The sequence below is a fragment of the Hippocampus zosterae genome, chromosome 19 (genome assembly GCF_025434085.1).
Source record: "Hippocampus zosterae strain Florida chromosome 19, ASM2543408v3, whole genome shotgun sequence".
Lineage (NCBI taxonomy): Eukaryota > Metazoa > Chordata > Actinopteri > Syngnathiformes > Syngnathidae > Hippocampus > Hippocampus zosterae.
In genome coordinates this window covers 5303805-5323191 of record NC_067469.1, presented here as the reverse complement: position 1 = coordinate 5323191, position 19387 = coordinate 5303805, and the positions used below count along the sequence as shown (strand labels likewise).

Sequence of the window (19387 nt, the reverse complement as noted above, 5' to 3'; positions counted from 1 at the left end):
GGAGCCAAAAATGCGATGAAAAACAAACCATGTATAATATTTTGTGGGTTTGATCCAAACCAGACAACCGAGGTGTGAACACGGCCTCAAAACCACGTCCAACATCACCATAAAAAAATCTCAACAGTATTTGCAGTGGTTTATTTACAAACTCGCAATATGAAAATCATGTTTACGAATACTGCAAATGCTGCCCGGCCAAATAATTTCTGTCCAGATTTTCCAACACCTGCGGTGAGGGAAAACATGCCAACTCACTTCATCAGCCGGCCCATGTGATGTGGCCCTCTATGAGAGGACACCTGCAGCACCCACAGTTCCCACTTGGCTTTGTGAAAGCATCTGAACGGAGGGGTTAGGGGTGGCTGGGGGGGGGCTACGAGGGGAGAGCTGGAAGCCCAGACCCAGGTTTTGCCTCGAAGGTCTTAACTATCACTCCAGTCCACGGGTTGCCTTTGGCCTTGCTAACTGTTCCATGAAATGGGCCCCAGGAACAGTGCAAACCTCCCAGAAACAGGCCGCTCACTGTTAGCCAACAGTGCAGCCTTTGTGTGAAAATTGTCAAAGCTGGCCCGTTAGTGCACCGGTGCTGCCTTTCTTTTGAGCCTCAGCTGTGAACAAACAAAGCTGGCTAAAAAGGTTTGCATGACGGTTAGCTAGGTAGCTGGCTAGCTGCCTTGGTGCTTGTGTCAATGAGAGGAACGATGTGTTTGTTTGCCTGTGTCCTGCAGGCGTTGCGTCAATGCCAAATGAGAGACGACACACTCAATGACCTGTTGATGAGGACTTTTTTATGGGGGGGGGGGAATATGAGTGCAATAGAAGATCTCAAATCTACAACGCCTTGTGCAATCCCATTTGAATCCGCAACGGCTCGGTTATTCATCCCATTTAGCCTCATATTTCATCGTACCTGAGAAACCCATCCATCCATTCACTTCCGCTTATTGGAGGTCGGGTCGCGGGGGCAGCGGCTTAAGCATTGAAGCCCAGACTTCCCTCTCTCCAGCCACTTGAAGTTCACAAGCCAGCCAGGCGATATATTCTCTCCAGCGTGTCCTGGGTGGTCCTCAGGGCTCGACTCCGAGTCCCTCCTGGATGACCGATATTGGATTCTCTCCTTTGTTTTATTTTAAATCTTCAGCGTTCCTTGCTCGTCATCAACCAGAGCAATTCTGCACTCGTTTGTCCCGATTTTCAATGGCACTTGTGTACATCGTTGACAATAGTTGCCGTCATCATTCAGTGTATGAGTGGACAGGACAGAAAAGGACAGGAAAAGGAAAAACACGTGCACCACTAGTAGCACTTTCATTTGACTGTTTTTCACTTTTTTTTCATAATTGTTCCCGAGTTGCTGTTTTTTTTTTATATCTATGCTCTCTGTGCCAATATACTTCAACATCCACAGCCAAGCCAAATATTTGCAGCATGGCCTGTGCTTCTAAACTGAGCAGTAGTTGGGCAAAAGAGGTTGGTCCTTGCCAGGAGCGCTGCGCAGACAAGGAAATTAGATACAGATTGCCTTCTCATCCAACCACTCTGCTTCCAATTTGCGTTTCTTTGCTTGTTATACAAGAAATAATTCTGCAAGTCAAGATACACGTCTTTCTTAAGCGCTCGACTGATGTTTTCTTCCACTTAAATCCTCTCACCTCGCCATCACGGCCCGGGCTACATGCGTGGATGGCTCGATGGCAAACTGACTGTTTACCACTTCTTTGGAACAGATGACACAAACTGGAGAGTCAGAATCATTTACAGTTTGTGCAATACCCCGCAGAGAGGCCCAGCAAATGCTTATTCCACAGACTGCATGGGGGAAATATTTGCAATGGTTTCCATCCAGATCTGGGTCACTTGGTTCCCCAGTCACGGCACACAGGTGAGCTGGAGTAAGAGTTGTCTGGCACTACACGTTGGCCGGCCTCGACTTTCCACAAGAGAGCGTTGCCACAAACAATTTGCAACAACAAGAGATACCGTTGTGCCCGCATTTCCCCGCGGTGCCAACTGCTGCCGGCCTTGACCGGATCCCAAAGGACGGTGCCCAGATAGGCCCTGGTACCTGCTACAAACCAAGCCGGTCGAGATGAGTTTATGAGTGGTAGCCCTCAGGAGAATAGTAAGCTGTCATCCAGCGGTGTTGCGGCAACAAGCAGCTGAAAACAGCCTCTCTCACGCCGAGTGTGTTTTGGCATGCGAGGGCTGCAATCATGCATGATTAGCCCAAGAACTCCATTCCAAGGCTGGACCAGACCTTGTTCCTGTCACCCTGTCAGAAATGATATTTACCTACCACTTTTCCGAAGTGTAACAAGAAATAAAGAGAGTCTTGAGTGATCGATGGAAATCGGGCAGGTGTGCGATGTTGACTTAAATATTTTTAAGACCCCCAAACACCCCCCCTCGCCGAAACCCCACCCCCCTCCCTCCAAAACATCAAAACACGGATGGCCTGATGTTGTATTTCACTTCATTTTAAGAAGTATTTTTACATCCGTCAAGGAAGTCTTCACGTTGGTGGTTGGCTGACGCAATAAGCAGACAAAAAAAAGGGACGGACTATCAGGCAAGCTTTGCAGAGGAAAACCCATGAAATGTTATTTGTAAAAGGTGCAGACTCTGGATTTTATTTTTCGGACATATAGGCAGTACTGATCTAAATTTGTATCGTTTGGCTTTGGCAAAGGACCCACGGCCTCATGTATTTACCTTCCGACTAATTTTATCCACGAGGAGACTGAGGGCAGCTAGAAAACGGGTCCCGGGATAGTGCAAAAAATGCTGCTACAGTGAAACAAACAAGGGACTCATGCATCTACTTTTGGACAAACTTTATCCAAGCAGAAACCGACAGCCGAGAAAGAACATGGACCGATGCAAAAATGTAGAGACGCTGCGGTATACTGCAACTCGTAACTTCACAGCCTTTTAATATCGTCTGCCGAAACACTGCAGCACAGAGTGTATCCAAACAATATTCTCTTGTTGTTACTTTGACAAATGTTATGAATGAGGAGACAGAGGGCAGCAAGAAAACAGGCCGCTGCAGCAACACGGAGACTGCGGAGCACAGTATTTAACCAGTGTTGATGCAAATTAGGAGGCCTTGGAGGAGACCCGCGCTTTATCTGCCATTCTAGATTTAATTAGTACATTTCTTCTTCTTTTTTTTTTTTTTTTACATGAGCGGTAAGTGTCTGGCTTGTGTAATTGTTTTTTCCTTTGGTAGCCAAAGCAGTAAAAGCAGCTTAAAAAAAAACAAGACTTATATCGTAAACCACTTTACGGATTACACAATCAAACTTCTGTTTTGCATCTTTTTCAAGTGTTGACCCCGTTTGACACCCGGCGGCGATAAAAGAATGCGGCTCCGAGTTGTTTTAAATCCCGAGCTATGCGCACGCAAAGCTGGGATACGCAATTTCAAAATGTGCTCAAAGTGAACCTTGCCTTTGCTTGAGCCGCTTAATAGCAAAAGCAGCCTTACACGTTCAAGGGAGTGAGCTCACCCCTGGCCAGCGACCGGCCCACAACAGGTGCAGCCCTCTCGCTTCCCTCTCCTCGCACTCATCTTGCTGCGAGCTTGTTTTCCTCCTACATGTGGAAAACATCTGCAGCGGTGGTCCGTCTGTGTCTCCCCATCCCGCTCCCTCCCCGTCCCCATCCCGTTATTTACTCCCACTGCCCTCGACTGTCTTTCCCTTCTCATGCCAGGAACAAGGATTGTAAATACGAAGAGGTGTCACTCCTGGGAGAAAGACGATGTCTTTTTCTGGACATGCGTCGGAGGTTTGCAAAGACATATTTTTGTTATGAAAAGCCAACGTGAAGTGAGACGGTCACGTGCAGCTGGCGTGCTAAGTTGACATCGCAAATGACGATTTCGTGAACTGGTTTGTGTTCAGAAGGACAGCCATTGAAATTTGAGATACAAAGTCCGGCGACGTCATATTCAGGCCAATGTTGTGTTTTCATTGATCTCGAATGGGCGCTTTGACAGACGGATGGAAGGACGGAACAAAGGACAAATAGCAATACGGTCAGCTGTGATTTCAAATGATCTTTCATCCAAAGAAGAAGAGCAATCGGAAATTTTGCTTCTATTTTTTTTTTATTGTTCGGTTTGAAGAGGAACTTTGCGTTTTATATTCAAGGATGCAGAATTAAATGAGGATGTGGCCGTCCTAGACCAAATAATCAATCCAGGCCTGTCAATCATCACGCTTGTACTTGCAATCAAAATTATTAAATGTTTGTATCGTCAAGGTAAATTGTGAATACTGTTTTTCCATCAACTACTACTTTTTTTTTAGTGCCTCTGGACATTAGAAAGAATGCCATTTAAGGCCTTCGTTTTTGCTAAATCAATTTAATGAACTTTTAATGTTTTTTTTAATGACTCTCGGAAACCTGTATAGATATAGAGATAGAGAGATCATTTTTTATTCCCTTCGGTCTGAGTGGAGCTTAGATACCGGATGAATAGGTAACTTCAAACAGTCAGATAGGTGCTAATGAACTGAATCCTAACAGGGTTGACTTTCCGCCCCCCACAATCGTTCCATTCACAGAAAGCCGACCACAGAAAGTGTCTGTAAAATTATCCCGGCTTGAGTTTATGCAACCTTTACTAACCCTCAGTATGTCTTTCTCCGCACCACTCCCCCCATGCCCCCCAACCCCTGGGCCTTTAAGGTCGGGCCAAAGACAACACTAACCAGCATCAGCTGATACAGGCAGAGGCTAGTCGGATTTACATGATTCAAAATGGCACCCATTCATGGCCGGTCGGAAAAGTGGACGTGTGGCGGGAAGCGGCGCGAGGCCCCCCACTTCCTCTTACACTCTTACCTGCAAGATCGGTCACAGCATCTCCGAGTTGTAAGTGGGGGGGTTGGGAGCTTCGTCCGCAGCACAGCAGGCGGCGGCGCGGCATCAAATCGCTTCCACATCATTGCCTCTGAAATCCAGGCCCTGCAGAGGAAAAGGTGGTATTTTAAAGCCATTGTATACGTAGGGTTTCCTTTTCTAGTCTCTGAGGGCTTTGACAAAGCTAATAAAAGTCACAGAGGCGCATATGGCTTCATTCAGCACACCTGACATTCACACGGGGACACAAAAAAAAAAAAACAGCATCAAACTTTCCCCTCATGCCGTGAGAGTGACGACGAAAGAGAAAATTTGAAGGTTATTACGCACAATTTGCGTCTTGCAGTCAGCCAAGAACACGTCCGAGGCGGATGATCACCATCTATTACTTTTTAGTCAGAACTGAAGAATGACAAGGAGCTGCCAGAGACAGGTAAAGCGATACTGGCAGTTTACGGTAGCCACATTTCCCAAAGAGGCACCGTATTACGTCCCCTGCCATAAACCCCGTCTCCAGTACTGCCTTATACACCGCTGACAGGCGGTATTTACGACAGCCCGAGCAGGCACCGTGAAAACTTTTATTTCCATCAGATGTTTCCATGCGGAGAGCGCCGTGCAGAAACATCGGATATCAGGGGTGGCGGCCGTGGCTTACAGTGATGTAATTCCCATCATCCTCGCACCCCCCCATTCCGCTAGCTTTTGTTTCTCCCTTGACAGAAGCAGAAGGCCACCCCGCATTTTGCAACTTCTCTACTGCTCAAAAAAGAAAAAAAAAAGGAGAGAACAAGCCATATGAAACTGCAAAAAAATGCCGCCCCGCTGAATGCATCCAAAATCTGGTCACATGCATTTACTTTTCAACAAATTTCATCCAGGAGGAAACTGCGGGCAGCAATAAAATGGACTACAGCAGCAAAATGGAGAGTATGGAGTACGTCGGTCAAAGCTAAGGTGCAGCCACAGAGTAAGCTAACATGACTATGCGTTTATTTTATTTCCATTTTTTGCTTTCCTCTCCCTGGTTTAGGGTGGTGGATTTTAGGCCCTAGTCGTTGGACTGATGCAGAAAAGATCAGTCCTGCAACCTCCAGAAATAAAGCACAGCAACAGCGCTTTGCTGTCTGAAAAGTTTTCATACATTTGGATTTCCTATAGCGTGGAGCTAACACATTTATAAGGCTCAACGGAAACCTCTAAACGATTCCGTCAATAGAAGCGCCTGTGGCTCCACACTCATAAATAAACAATTAATCTGGAAATAGAGGAAGCTTTATTCTGAGTTTCTGGTCGCAGCGCAAACACAGCCCATGTGAAGACATTGTGATCTATTCATCAATTAGTTCGTTTTCAGGGGATGTTTCTAAACTTACTCCCAAACCAAATAAGCGATTGCGCATGTTCTGTTGCCTGGCAAGGGATTTCATGACCTCCAAAGAGGTCGAAGGCTTCCGAAAAAATAAATTAAGAAGCCCAGACTGGAAATGTATTTTCAGGAGGGCAATGAATCTGAGTTTTAACACTCGGCGGGGCCATAGGGCAGCGCCCCCCTTCCAGTCCCCAGAGTTGGGTGCTGTCAAGAGTTTCTCTTTCCCTGCTACTTCTCAGGCCTCCTGAAATGCCCCCGTCCGCCTTTCTGCACTATTCCCACAGGAACGGGTCCAGCGGTCTCACCAGGCTGCAGAGGTGAGAGCGTCCAAGGGGTTGGGGGCGGATGGCGGCGACTCGGTAACATTATGAAAACAACACTTTTGAACAGTGTTTACCTCCGCACCCATATTGAGTCATGAATTAGGCCTCCGTTGAGCCATCAAAGCTAGCGGTGAGGTAGTTCCTTGTTGCATTCATGACTCCCTCATGTCTATCCCCACCGCCCCACTCAGTCTCTGGAAGAACCCCCCCCCCCCCCCCCCCACCCTCAAATCTTCCCCAAAGCACGAGCCTCAGCGGCATGAATGGGTCATTGTGATGCGTCTCCGTCACGGCAGCGAATGTTTTCACTTCCATTTGATCCATAGGCGAGGCTGCTAATTGGGTAAGCGTGTTCCCAGGTCACCGGGAGGTTTTCCCTTTCCGTAAATACGGAAAGTCGGCAAAAGAGGGCCCCCACAGATGTTGTTTCCCGCCCGCCTTCCATTTAATTTATTTTGCCTCAAAAAGTGCACTTTATCATCAATATTCATCCTTTTCTGCCACTCACTGCAGGTGTCTCAGGGACATGGACTCAGTGTGACTGGTTATTTTCCATGCTTTCCAAAGCTAAGGAGTTTGTTTTTTTGTTCCCCTCTCTACAATTTACATTTCCTCTCACACAAGCTCACCGCAATGATCTCATGTAGAAACATGACACAATCAGCATGTTTGTTTTGGGTGTGGAGTGCTGCAGCTATGTAGAGACTGTGGAGTATCATGGGGCATTCGGTTTTTATACTACAAAATACCAACCTAGTGAGTAGTTACAGATACAGTAGGTGTGAAAGCACCGTGACACTGAATGCATCCAAACAAGAGTCTCCTGTATTCACTAAGGAGCAAATTTTATCCAAGAGGAGACAAAGGGCAGAAAGAAAATTGGCAATGCAGAAACTGATGTATAATAAGCCAGATTCCAGCGCTAAAACGTCACAAAAGGTGTAAGCAAAGGAGATCGATTTTATCTGAGAGAAAAATGTAGTTGCTGCAGGAGAGCGGAAGCCGTCACGTATAATACTGCAGCGTCCAGATATGAGGCAAGTCATCTGAGTACTGTAGCTAAAGAGGCATAGAAGAGGCTGAGGTTAGCAAAGAAACAGGCAGTTGAAGCAAGGTGGAGCTTCAGGAGGCCTTTTCACACTGCACTTAACAGGAGATGTTCAGCTTGGACCGCCAGTTCTTCCTTAGTCCCCCCCATAAATGCTTAATAATCCTCCTGGGATTGTTCACTTTGAATGGATACGCTCAGCTACGTAAAGCCTCTAAAACCAGGGTGGTGTTACACTAAGAAGCAAACGTAAGCCACTGTTTTCTTCCTTTCAGGACAACAAAATTTAATACTGTTCCTCAAGTCCTCCAACTAGTGGGCATGGGATCAACTGTAACACGGTGAACTGGCGCCCTCGTGTGGCAGCAACAGGTATGAGATTTTGAATACTGGATAAAGGAAATCATTTAGTGCTTTTACACTTCATTCTTTCTGCATAGGAGAGACAATTTAGATTCATTCGGAAGAAAAATGTGATGTGCATCTTGTGTATAAATAAAACCCTGCAATTTTAATGTAGAAATGTGTCGCGTGACTTGGCAATGTCAGTGGTGTTTCAAGGAATTTGTCATTTGAACCCCAACGTATAAAATGAGATCCTTGAAGCATCAATATATATACACAATTTAAAAAAATAAATAAAAAGACTTGAAAGTTTGTTTGTCATTTATATCTTTTTTTGGGGATTGTGCTTGGCGTACTCAGTGTTTAGACTTAATTGGGGGACAGCAAGTTTTGCACAGTCTAAGGGCCTGTAGACAAAATGACAAAACGTTACTCATAGCAGACTTTATTTTACCTTCTATGTATTTGCCATCCCGTCAGTAAGAACGGCTCATCTTGAATATGACTCAAATCTTACTTGTCCTAATGATTTAGCAATGTGGGAATTGAAATATGATTCATGATAACAGTGACGTCACCCGAACCAAGCTCCGACTCACTGCTTCACTATAAATCAAGTTTGAAGCGTGCTTCGGACCTTCAGTATTAGAGGTAGCATCACTAATTGCGGGAATCCAAAAAGGAAAGAGGAGAACACTTTGTATCTTCATTGCAGCCATTTTCTCTCCAGGAATTCGATGAGAATTTGCAGGGAAATTAGTTCACGTGCTAATTGAATGTAACCACCCGAGCTACCTTCCAGTACGTTTTTGACCCCTAAAATAATTAGTTCTGCGTTTTGAACCCAAAAAAACGACAGTTGTTAGGAAAACAGCACACTTTGTTTCATCCTGCGGACGAGCAGAGATAACACAGAGGACCACTTCCGTTTACGTCACTCACCTGCGGCGAAAGGGGCGCAGCTTCCGTCTGAAACGAACGCCAGTATCTCCTCCCACCACTTCTCACGAAAACTCCACCGGGAGCGCCTCAAATATCCAAATCCAGGTGAGCCCTGTTAAAGAAGGGTTTCGATTAGGAAAAAGTGATTTATATTGCGTCTAACTCGTTTTTGGTCCTGCGTGAGTATGTAAGTTAATGGTTAATTTACTGGGGTGTTTTTTTTCACAACAGTAAGAAAAGACTGTTATTGTCAGTGTCATAATGCTTTTGCTTATTCTTCTACTTGAGTTGTCTGGAACCTTTGACCTCTCTGTGTACATCAAAGCTTTAAAAAAAACAATTGACACATGTCATTTAACATGCCCTTACTTTGTATGCAATTTCACCACAGGTTGAGGAATTAGAATAATTAACCCTGTTAGGATAGGGATGTCCTTTCTGTGGTCTCTTTGGAATTCATTTTTTTATATATGTAAATAAAATAAGATCTTAACGTTAAGACCAATGCAGATGCATGCTCACAATTAAACCTACTGTACATTAATTTTACAATTTTTATTTATCAATCTAAATTGTAATATGAAACTATTCTGAGCGTGGAATTTCCAGCATTTTCCTTACTTCCAAGCTGCAGATTGGTGCCCAGTGCAGCACAGTCATGTCCCTGCTCGTCATGCATTCCACAGCGGAACCCTCCCTGATCCTCCTCTTCCTCCTGCTCTTCTTGTCTCCCCTCATTACCTGCCTTCCCCACCAAGCCTTTTATCCCACACTTATAATATTAAATGGACAGTTGCGGGGGCCGCAGAACTGTGGTTACAGTGACACTAAAAGGACAAAAATGAAACTATTTTGAGAATAATAATAATAATTTTTCCTGTTCATTGTGGCGTCATTGTTTTAATGTTTACGGACTGGCAGCCAAATTAATCATGATGCTGTCATAGGAAGTTGAGAAACATCTTTTGTCTTTTGTCCTAGCTGTTGCCCAATATTTCCAAAGAACCAAAACAACATAGTTTAGTCTAGTTCCCCCAAGCAGGCATTTCATCCTAGTCAGCTTTGTGACGTTATTACATCTCGCCGTATTTACTTTCATTTTATTTCTTTCCATTCTATCTATCAGTATATATCAATTTACTTTTTGCCTCACACCATATTTCAGTTTCATTTTGTATGCAGCCATGTTTTATTTTGTTTCATATGAATATTTGTGCATCATACACATTGTATTGTCATTTTACATATGTATAATTCTTAGATTTTATACATGGTTTTGCAGAGTAATGATGACTGCAGCAGAGTATGGGGAAACGTCATGGGAGTTGCAGGTACACGTGGACCAAAAAGCCGGCGATAAAGCAATGAGCTTCACGTTGCGCGTGAAGGGCGACCTGCACATCGGAGGTCTCATGCTGAAGCTGGTGGAGAAGATCAGTAGGTGTCAGATGTCGCAGCTCTCGAACACTATCTGGCCCTGTTGTTTGTCAGGCCGCACCTTTGTTTGCCTCGCATTGCTCCGCACTCGAGTGCCATTGTTGTTAGCCACAATGGCTCATGTTGCCCCAGGGCACAAAGTTCAGTTGAGAGTCAACCTGATCACACACGGCCTTGTCAACATGGACGAGCTCATACCATGAATACATTTAGAATGTATATAGAAACGGGGTTTTTATATATCTTACATGCGTGATGTTTTCATGTGCAGAGGTTCCCCAGGACTGGTCGGATCATGCCCTGTGGTGGGAGCAACGGCAATGCTGGCTGCTCAAAACCCACTGGACCTTGGACAAGTATGGAATTCAGGTGGGGAAAATAGGAGAAAATTGTAAGTACTGTGCAAGCCACAATGCATTTCCTTTTCACTTAATGCGATAATAACTTCAAAGGTACTAAACGTTTGTCAGCGACAAAATCAATCCCCCCCCAAAAAATTGCAACGTGTGCTTATCCAATGTGCAATTATTTGACATTGATTAAGCAATGTCCACCTTTCTTGCTGTACTCAGTCTCCAATTCGATACAATTTCTCTCCAGTACGCACTCACTCGTGTCTCGTGGTTCGTTGGATGCATTCAATGAGACGTGGGTTTCTCGGTTATTGCGAGACCAGCTCTGTTTCAGACTTTTACGTTTTTTTCCTACCACACAGGCTGATGCAGTCCTGCGCTACACGCCCCAACACAAAAGCCTGCTCTTGCAGCTCCCCAATATGAAAACCATTCAAATGACCGTCGGATTCTCCTGCGTGGTCTTCAAGGCCGTGGCAGAGATCTGTCAAATCCTCAGTGAGTGTGTGCCCCCCCCCTTTTTTTTTCTTTCAAATGCAACTTGATTCATTTTAAATAAGCCGCTGCTCCTTCTTCGTCTTCTTGTCAGACATCCGGCGGTCTGAGGAACTGTCCCTGCTCCAGCCTCCGGACGATCCATCCAAGAAGAAGAAAAAAAGAGGGCAAAACTCTCCGCTGGAGGATATCTGGGACATTGATTTAGTCAGCGGCGGGCCAGGGGGCTCAGGTAAAGACAAAAAAAACCTTTTAGCAAACGTCACTGCCCTAATCTGAAATCCTGACACTGTCACCGCCAAACCTGGTACCCCACTCTCCTAATCTTAATGTCCCAACCCTAAGACCAATAGCCCTAATCATTCATTCTAACCCACAAGGTCCAATGTACAGCAAGACCATGACGGCCACCTACGACCCCGAGAACGGGATGCCGGTGTCGGCCACCAGCCTGTGGTTTGGGGAGAACCCTCTCGCCGACTGCCAGCCCAACTTGCCACCTGACGAGCTGGCCAAGCTCTACCAGCCTTTATCCCTGGAGGACAAAGCCATCAGAAACGCCGGGTAGAAGACTTCATTGTGTTCCTGCATATGGTCTTTCCTTTGCTACTATTCATTTTGATTCATACTTGCCATGTAATTGACAGCTGGCTGGACTCTTCGCGCTCCCTAATGGAGCAGGGCGTTCAAGACAACGACAAGCTGCTGCTGCGTTTCAAGTACAATGTCTTCTTTGACCTCAATCCCAAAGTAAGGGCCACATCATTGTTTATGGGACTGATGATTACGATGACGCCACGTCAATCTGCAACACTATGACACAAGTCTTGGCTTGCGACACGCCGTAGTTTTAATTTTTTTTTTAGGTCACCGTTCCATTCACACTGGTTCAGTAAAAGCCATAAAAAAACCATTCAGCATTCTGAATGTATATATATTTGGCATCCCACACAAAAAAGACCCGGACGGGTCAATCTGACCCATAGGCCACCAACTGGTAAATAGATGGATGTTGTATTTCAGTACGACGCCGTGAGGATAACGCAGCTCTATGAGCAGGCTCGCTGGTCCATCCTGCTCGAGGATATCGACTGCACCGAGGAGGAGATGCTCATGTTCGCGTCGCTACAGGTGAAGAGGATAACGTGACATAATCGCACATCAAAAACGGAAAACATATTGTCTGTCAGTTTTGTTTTGTACGTGAGTGAATGGACTCGAGCTTTGTCTTTACAGTATCACATCTGTAAACTGACCGTGTCCACTGATCCAGTGGACCACTCCAATGAGCAGGAAATTGATGAAGTGGAAGCCGCCCTCTCCAACCTGGAGGTGACGCTGGAAGGTGGCGTCTCGGACAGAATTATGGTAAATGTATTTCAGAACTGTCATGTCATCTTTCGGGGCCTCTGTTGATTGCATGTATGCATGTCTGATCATCGATACTTGTTTGTTCGAACCCCCAGGAAGACATTACAGACGTTCCAGAGCTGGCAGATTACCTGCGCCTTCTCAGGTAAAAAAACTACCTCCTATTGACTTTATTCTGTTACCAGTGTCAAGAATCCGCCGCTAGCCATAAATGACACAAATGGCGTCTCCACCTTGGACTCTCGACATTTTTAATGGTCATCCAAGTGTGTGTATGGGGGGGGTTGAACACTGTAAAATGGCACATAGGACATTTAATCTGAACATGTGGTCCAAGTCTAAAAAGAAGATGGGATTTATTTGTAACAGTCATACAAGTGCAAAAATAAGTTAACAATGGTTTAAAACATTACAATTGAAAAGAGAATAGATTTGACTTATTGAGTACCAGTGTAAAATAAATTAATCACTGTGAAAACAACTTTCTCTCAACTCAGACCAAGAAGACTAACACTGCGGCCTTACAAAGAGTACTGGTTTGTATTTAAGGACACCACCATCTCCTACTACAAGAATAAGGAAGCTGCCATGGGAGAACCCATAGAGCAGTTTCACTTACGAGGTATTGCGTGACTTCAACGATTCGTTCCTGATAGAAATGAAAACTTGAATTTACGTCACTGTATTATCCTCAGGCTGCGAGATTGTCCCTGACGTCAACGTCACAGACAAGAAGTTCGGCATCAAGCTCCTTTTGCCGGTGGCGGATGGGATGAATGAGGTGTACATCCGATGTGACAATGTAAGCTCCTTTGCTACATATACTGCGCATATCAAGTCGACGTGGTATCTGTAAAGCTGAAATTACCTGTATACATAGTGTCAAATTAAACATACTTGTATTGATCAGACTGCACATCTCCCTTTTCTACAGCGATTAAAAAAGTGAATTTTGAACCATGTTTTTTTTTTTGGTGGTACCGCAGGAGACGCAGTACGCTAAGTGGAAGGCGGCGTGCGTCCTGGCCTCCAAAGGCAAGACCATGGCATACAGCTCGTATAAGTCAGAGGTGCGGAGCATCCAGTCCTTTTTGCAGATGAAGAGCCTGGCGCCCCCACCGGGCCAAGCGGCGCCCGACTTGGACGCCATGGAGATGAACGCCGAATGTTTCGTGTCGCCACGCTACGCCAAGAAGCACAAGACCAAACAGGTTGATGGAAGCATAGATGGCAAAAAGAACTTGCTGATTTTGAAGTGATGTTTTATAACACCGGTTACCACTACCATCAATGATCTTGTGTCAAGCTCACAGCACGTATCCTGGAGGCCCATCAGAACATAGCGCGCCTCTCCCTCATGGATGCCAAGATGCGCTTCATCCAGGCTTGGCAGTCTCTCCCAGAGTTTGGCATCAACTACTACATCGTCAGGTCGTGTGTAAGGCAAAAAAAAAAAAAGTGTGTCGTTCATCAGAAACCATTCAAGAAGTCCACTTTGTTGTATCAGGTTCAGGGGCTGCAAGAAGGACGAAATCCTTGGCATCTCGTACAATCGCCTGATCCGTCTTGACATGTCCACCTGCCTGCCCGTCACCACGTGGAGGTTCGCCAACATGAAGCAGTGGAACGTCAATTGGAAAATAAAACAAGTGAGTTTTAACGAAAAACTGGGAAAGACTCAGGGAGCCTTTTATTTTGGCTTGAAGCAACCACGTTAAGGTCTTTTTTTTAGCTATTTCTAAGGGTCCTCAAAGCAGAACTTCTTGCAGAGATTTTGTCTTAAACGCTAATCAAGTTAGTTAAAAATTCTACCCTCGAACCCTGTTTTCAATCGACAGCATGAAATTTGATAGTAGTGTCTCTCATGAGTGGACCCACAAAAAAGTCTCTAGGAGCCATGCTTTGCCGTGCGTGTGTGCGTGATTGCAGGTGACAATTGAGTTCGACGAGAACGTGACCATAGCTTTCTGCTGCCTGAGCTGTGATTGTAAGGTGGTGCACGAGTTCATCGGCGGCTACATCTTCCTCTCAACGCGATCCAAGGACCAGAATGAGACCCTAGATGAAGAACTGTTCCACAAACTGACCGGAGGTCAAGATTGAGAAAAGACAATGCTGTAATTTCGTAATGGGCTAGCGAACAACACGGTGATACTCTTATTGATGAAACACAGTAAATCCCTGCCAAGGATAAATACTATTGTTTTGTAATCCACAAAAGAGCTCAACAGAGCAATAATGTCATGAATTTTCTAGTTATTATTTATCTTTTTGTCTACATTTTCAGCATTTTGATCTGCTGTCAAGCCAAGGCCTGGTGTTTGTGTAAATAATTTTGGTCTCAAACTTTGTATGAATTGACCCTTGTAAGAATAAATCCCTTTTTATGATTTTACTACCTCATTGTGACTTCCTTATTGCCTTTAACTGTCTCTCTCCACAACAGTGTTTATCTAGCTCCATACAATGCGAACAACATGCTTGATTTGTACATTTTTAACTTCTTAATTTAAACCAAATAGTCAGGTCAAATTTATCTTAGTCCATTAAGACACAATGGAGAAATATACGTTTTACAGTAGTTATTTAAAAAATACTCACTTTAAATCGATGATTCTGAAATCGGCATCTGCTATACAAAATATCGCACACTATTGGCTGGCTAGAGTCGGTTTCGGGCCAATCACCGCCAACAATGATGAAAACGCGGAAGTAGCTCCATTCTGTTGTCTACCCGTCACCCTGAGACGGAAAGTGGAAGACGACACGTGCAACGCGAGTTTAACGATAATTTCATAAACCACGGTGATCGTTGTTATTGATCGGTCATTTGTCTATTTCGCCGATCATGGCAGACAGTGGAGACGACGACTCCCCGTATAAGATCAACGAGGGGGACTACGTTATGCTGAAGCGGGGCGAGATCTACAAAGCTGTACAAATACAGTCGACAAAGTTAGTCTCAAACGTTTAATTCGTGTCGTTTTGATCATATGTCAAGATCACTTAACAAGTGTTGTTTTCGATCTTGTGTGCGAAGGCAAACTGGACTTTAGTGGTCGTTGTTCAACCTGGGGGTTTCCAATGAGTAACCTCATGTCTGCGTTAACAAGGAACTGACATAAGTTGTGAAGAACATTATTTCTCCATATTGTGATAACAGGAAGGTGGTGTTTGAGAAGCAGTGGTTCTTCCTGAATAACGCCGTGGGGCACCTATACAGCACCACTTTTGAAATTGTATCTGGAGGACAGCTGCAGCCTGTGAAACCAAAAGATGAGACAAGTGCAGCATCTGGTAAGTGTTTTTTTTTTTTTTGTTGCTCTTGTTTTTCAGTGTGGGAAAGGACATAAATAGTGAAGTAAACATTGGCAATGCCGAGAGTTGTTTGAAGAAGGAGTTCTTGGAGACCACAAAATGCTCCTACAGACACGAAGGAGGCGGGTACGGACAATCGGAACATCGTGGATGACGGCAAGTCGCAGAAGCTGACCCGAGATGACATTGAGACACTCAAAGAGCAAGGCCTTAAGGGTCAGGTAATGCTGGAAACTCCATGACGTGCACCATGACACTGTTTGGTAGATCGGTATCCACCTTGTCCATGTTTTATGGGCTCATTATTTTTGAGACCTTAAGGCTCGGTTGAGCAGTATTAAAAGTGAAGCAAGTTGAGAGTCTCTTTGAATATGTTGTTTTGTTTATGCTGTAGGAAATCATCCAGAAGCTCATAGACAACAGCTCCACCTTCAGGGATAAGACAGAATACGCCCAGGACAAATATATTAAGAAGAAAAAAAAGAAGTGAGCCAGAGCCCAGCACATATTTAAAAATAATAAAATCATTGTATGTGTGTGAGTGGTATCTCGTGTTTTTTCAGGTATGAGAACACTGTGACCATTCTTAAACCGACTTGCCGCATCATGGCGCTTATGTACCACGGACGAGAGCCAGGAAAGATCTGGTAATATACATATCTTTTTTGCCCGCATCCAGCAGAAACGCATAACGGTTTGAATAACGTGTATGCGTGTGTGTGGTACAGTCACTTGCGATATGACACATTGGCACAGATGCTGACCTTGGCCAACATCCACGCCGGCAGCAAGGTGTTGGTGTTTGAAACATGTGCTGGCCTCGTGCTGGGGGCCGTCATGGAAAGAATGGGAGGTGAGTTTGTTGTTCATCCCGAGGCACATACTTAACATTCAGTAACATTTCACAGCACGCCACAACCAACACAATAAATATTAATCCGGTTGTATTAAGGGCCATCAGCTGGAAACATGCGTAAATTGAAAGCATTGAATTGTTATGCTTCTAAAATTCTTTACGGAAATTGCTTTTTTTTTCTGCAGAAAATGTTAACGTATAGAGTACATCAATGAATGTTAGATACGAAATGGTCATCCAAATGTCACCATCTGATGCCCCTTAATGTACAATAAGTGCTTTCTCATTTTCTAACTCGCTCTTTTGATCTCCTGTTCCTCCCGTCTAGGCTATGGATCAGTGATCCAAATGTACCCGGGGGGCGGGCCGGTCCGGGCAGGAGTGGAGAATTTTGGCTTTCCCGCTCACTTCCACGACACGCTGCATGACTTTCCCATCTGTCACGTGAATGCTTTGCTAGCAGGCACGCTGGACACAAGCCCGAAGGACCCCGATAGTGCTGAAGGTATAGGTTCCCCTAGAGTTTGTTGAAGCCATATCCTACTTTTAGTCCGTCTTACAGGAAGATCCACAGCAATTTCCACAAACACAGACACATGCTAGTTTTGCGGAACCTCTCTCCATTCACAAGCGTAATATGCTGTGGATTCCCGGCTTCTCAGAGGCACCTCACCCCGACGTGGTTGCTGAGGCGCAGCCCAAGATGGAGGACACCCCGGGTGACTCCGAGAACGTGGAGACGAACGCCAGCAGGGAACCAGGCACAGACGACGATCGCCAACGAAGCAAAGATGAGAAGGTATGGCAAAAGATTGGGTATGATTGACAGGTTGCTGGATGGTCATCACGGTGATTGAAATGTTTTAGGCTCAACTCAAGCGGGTGAAGCAAGAGGAGAGGCGCAAGAAGCTCGCGGCGGCAGCGGCCCAGTTAGACGGCATGAACGCAGACGGGTTCGTGTCATTTCTCAATTCGTTATGATTGAAATGGATTTTCAGAAATGTCAAATGGAATGTCCCGTGGGACGGTGTGGACAAGGCTAGATCAGAATCGTGTTATAACCGTTGTAACTTTGCCAGTTGGTGGAGCGCCATTCAAGCCCCACAGCCTCCTTATTATTGATGAAACGTCGCAAGGGTGTTTATTTATGGATTCTCCTTTATAATGGCGGCTATATCGTAAACGCTATTACGCTGCTCCCCTTGTGTCCTAAATCACGAGCTTCTCAAATTAGGCGGAATGACAACATTTCCAATAATGCATTGACGGCGTAAATGATTCTTTGCTTCGCTCATCTTGTTTTGCGGTTCTTGCAGATTGGTCATCGCCTCTCGCTTCCACCCATGTCCCGTCCTGATGTGCCTGCTCAGGTTCTTGTCACCCTCCAGGCCCTTTGTGGTCTACTCGCAGTATAAGGAGGTGAGCTCAGTTCGCAAACGATTCCGTTGAACAAGGGTTATTATTTAAAATGGGTCTTATTACTGCAGGGGTCCTGTGAAAAATGAGCTTCCCACCAAAGGAAAATACCGGTACACAAAGAAAATGCGTCTTTATCCCTCAAGGAAATTAAATGGGAGCAAGTGTCTCAGCAATTCAGTATTAAAATGTTTTGTCGTAAAAACAGAAAATAAGCAGAACAGGATGTGTGGCTCCTAAAGCTCAGGGCGAACGCTCTTTTTGTTCAAAAACTCTCAAGCCGAGTGCAATAACGTAGTGTGGGTTAATGCTTCTTTTGAGCACTTTGTCAGTATGTGAAAGGAATGATGCTAACTTTGCCAGCTCGGCGAACATCACTGCATCCATGTTGCCGTCTTCTCTGCAGCCGCTAGTCGAGTGCTTCACCAAACTGAAGGAGCAAGGCGGCACGGTCAACCTGCGCCTCACCGACACATGGCTGCGGCATTATCAGGTTACATCCTGCCCACCGAGTGTTACCCTTCAGGTCCTCCTCGTCATAGAATTAATGTGTCCTGACTTGTGTTTTGTCCCCTTAGGTGTTGCCGAACAGGACGCATCCCATGCTGTTGATGAGCGGCGGTGGCGGTTACCTCCTCTCGGGTATCACAGTGGAGACAGACCGTTCGCGGCAGGCTAACTCGGAGGAGCCGGCGCCAAAAAAACAAAAAGTGACAGAAGAGCCAGCGGCAAAAAAACAAAAAATGACGGAAAGCTGAAGGGCTTAAAAGCACCATCGGCAACAGAACTGGCGGGAATGTCTGTTTCGGTGCATCGTAAACTCTTCTAGGCAGTTAAGCAAGGAAAGGCCTCGAAAGAGATGCGCCCTAGATTTGTCATGTAGGCCACAATTTGTTTTTTGTTGTTGTTTTTTTTACCCTGGAAGTTTTATTTTTTGTAGCCTCATGACCGAATCTTCACAAAATTAAAACTTTTTCCGATGCGGAATTTACTTTGTTTTAATTGATCCAAACAAAGACGTTAGCAGGTCGTCTTAAAAACATCCACACAAAAAAATATATACAGTATATGTATTACAGTTAATCATTTTTGTGAGTAAATGGGTCGTGACATGACAGCACAGGATTTAAAAAAAGTATTTGTTCCCAGATATAATCATTTAATTGAACACAAACACTTGAAAAGACAATGACATCAGTCAATTTTGGACACTTGCTATATAGATATATACTGTAT

The 19387-nt window shown here is 45.0% G+C and overlaps 2 protein-coding genes across 2 annotated transcripts; both read left to right on the top strand.

Annotated features, from left to right (window-relative positions):
• Positions 1-8850: 8850 nt before the first annotated feature.
• On the top strand, positions 8851-14956 carry fermt1 (FERM domain containing kindlin 1). Its single transcript, XM_052053094.1, has 16 exons — positions 8851-9010; positions 10188-10342; positions 10614-10711; positions 11058-11193; positions 11285-11422; positions 11571-11754; positions 11838-11940; positions 12214-12321; positions 12427-12558; positions 12657-12706; positions 13059-13183; positions 13257-13363; positions 13548-13772; positions 13868-13992; positions 14069-14210; positions 14491-14956. Exons 2-16 carry the CDS (start codon positions 10192-10194, stop codon positions 14662-14664), a joined length of 1998 nt encoding a protein of 665 aa, XP_051909054.1. The 5' UTR covers positions 8851-9010; positions 10188-10191; the 3' UTR covers positions 14665-14956.
• A 311-nt stretch (positions 14957-15267) lies between these two features.
• Positions 15268-19138, top strand: trmt6 (tRNA methyltransferase 6 non-catalytic subunit). Its single transcript, XM_052053099.1, has 12 exons — positions 15268-15516; positions 15725-15858; positions 15991-16100; positions 16274-16365; positions 16443-16526; positions 16608-16732; positions 17064-17240; positions 17398-17534; positions 17603-17688; positions 18052-18154; positions 18558-18644; positions 18730-19138. The coding sequence occupies exons 1-12, from the start codon at positions 15410-15412 to the stop codon at positions 18907-18909; spliced, it is 1422 nt and encodes a 473-aa protein (XP_051909059.1). The 5' UTR covers positions 15268-15409; the 3' UTR covers positions 18910-19138.
• The last annotated feature ends 249 nt before the right edge of the window (positions 19139-19387 follow it).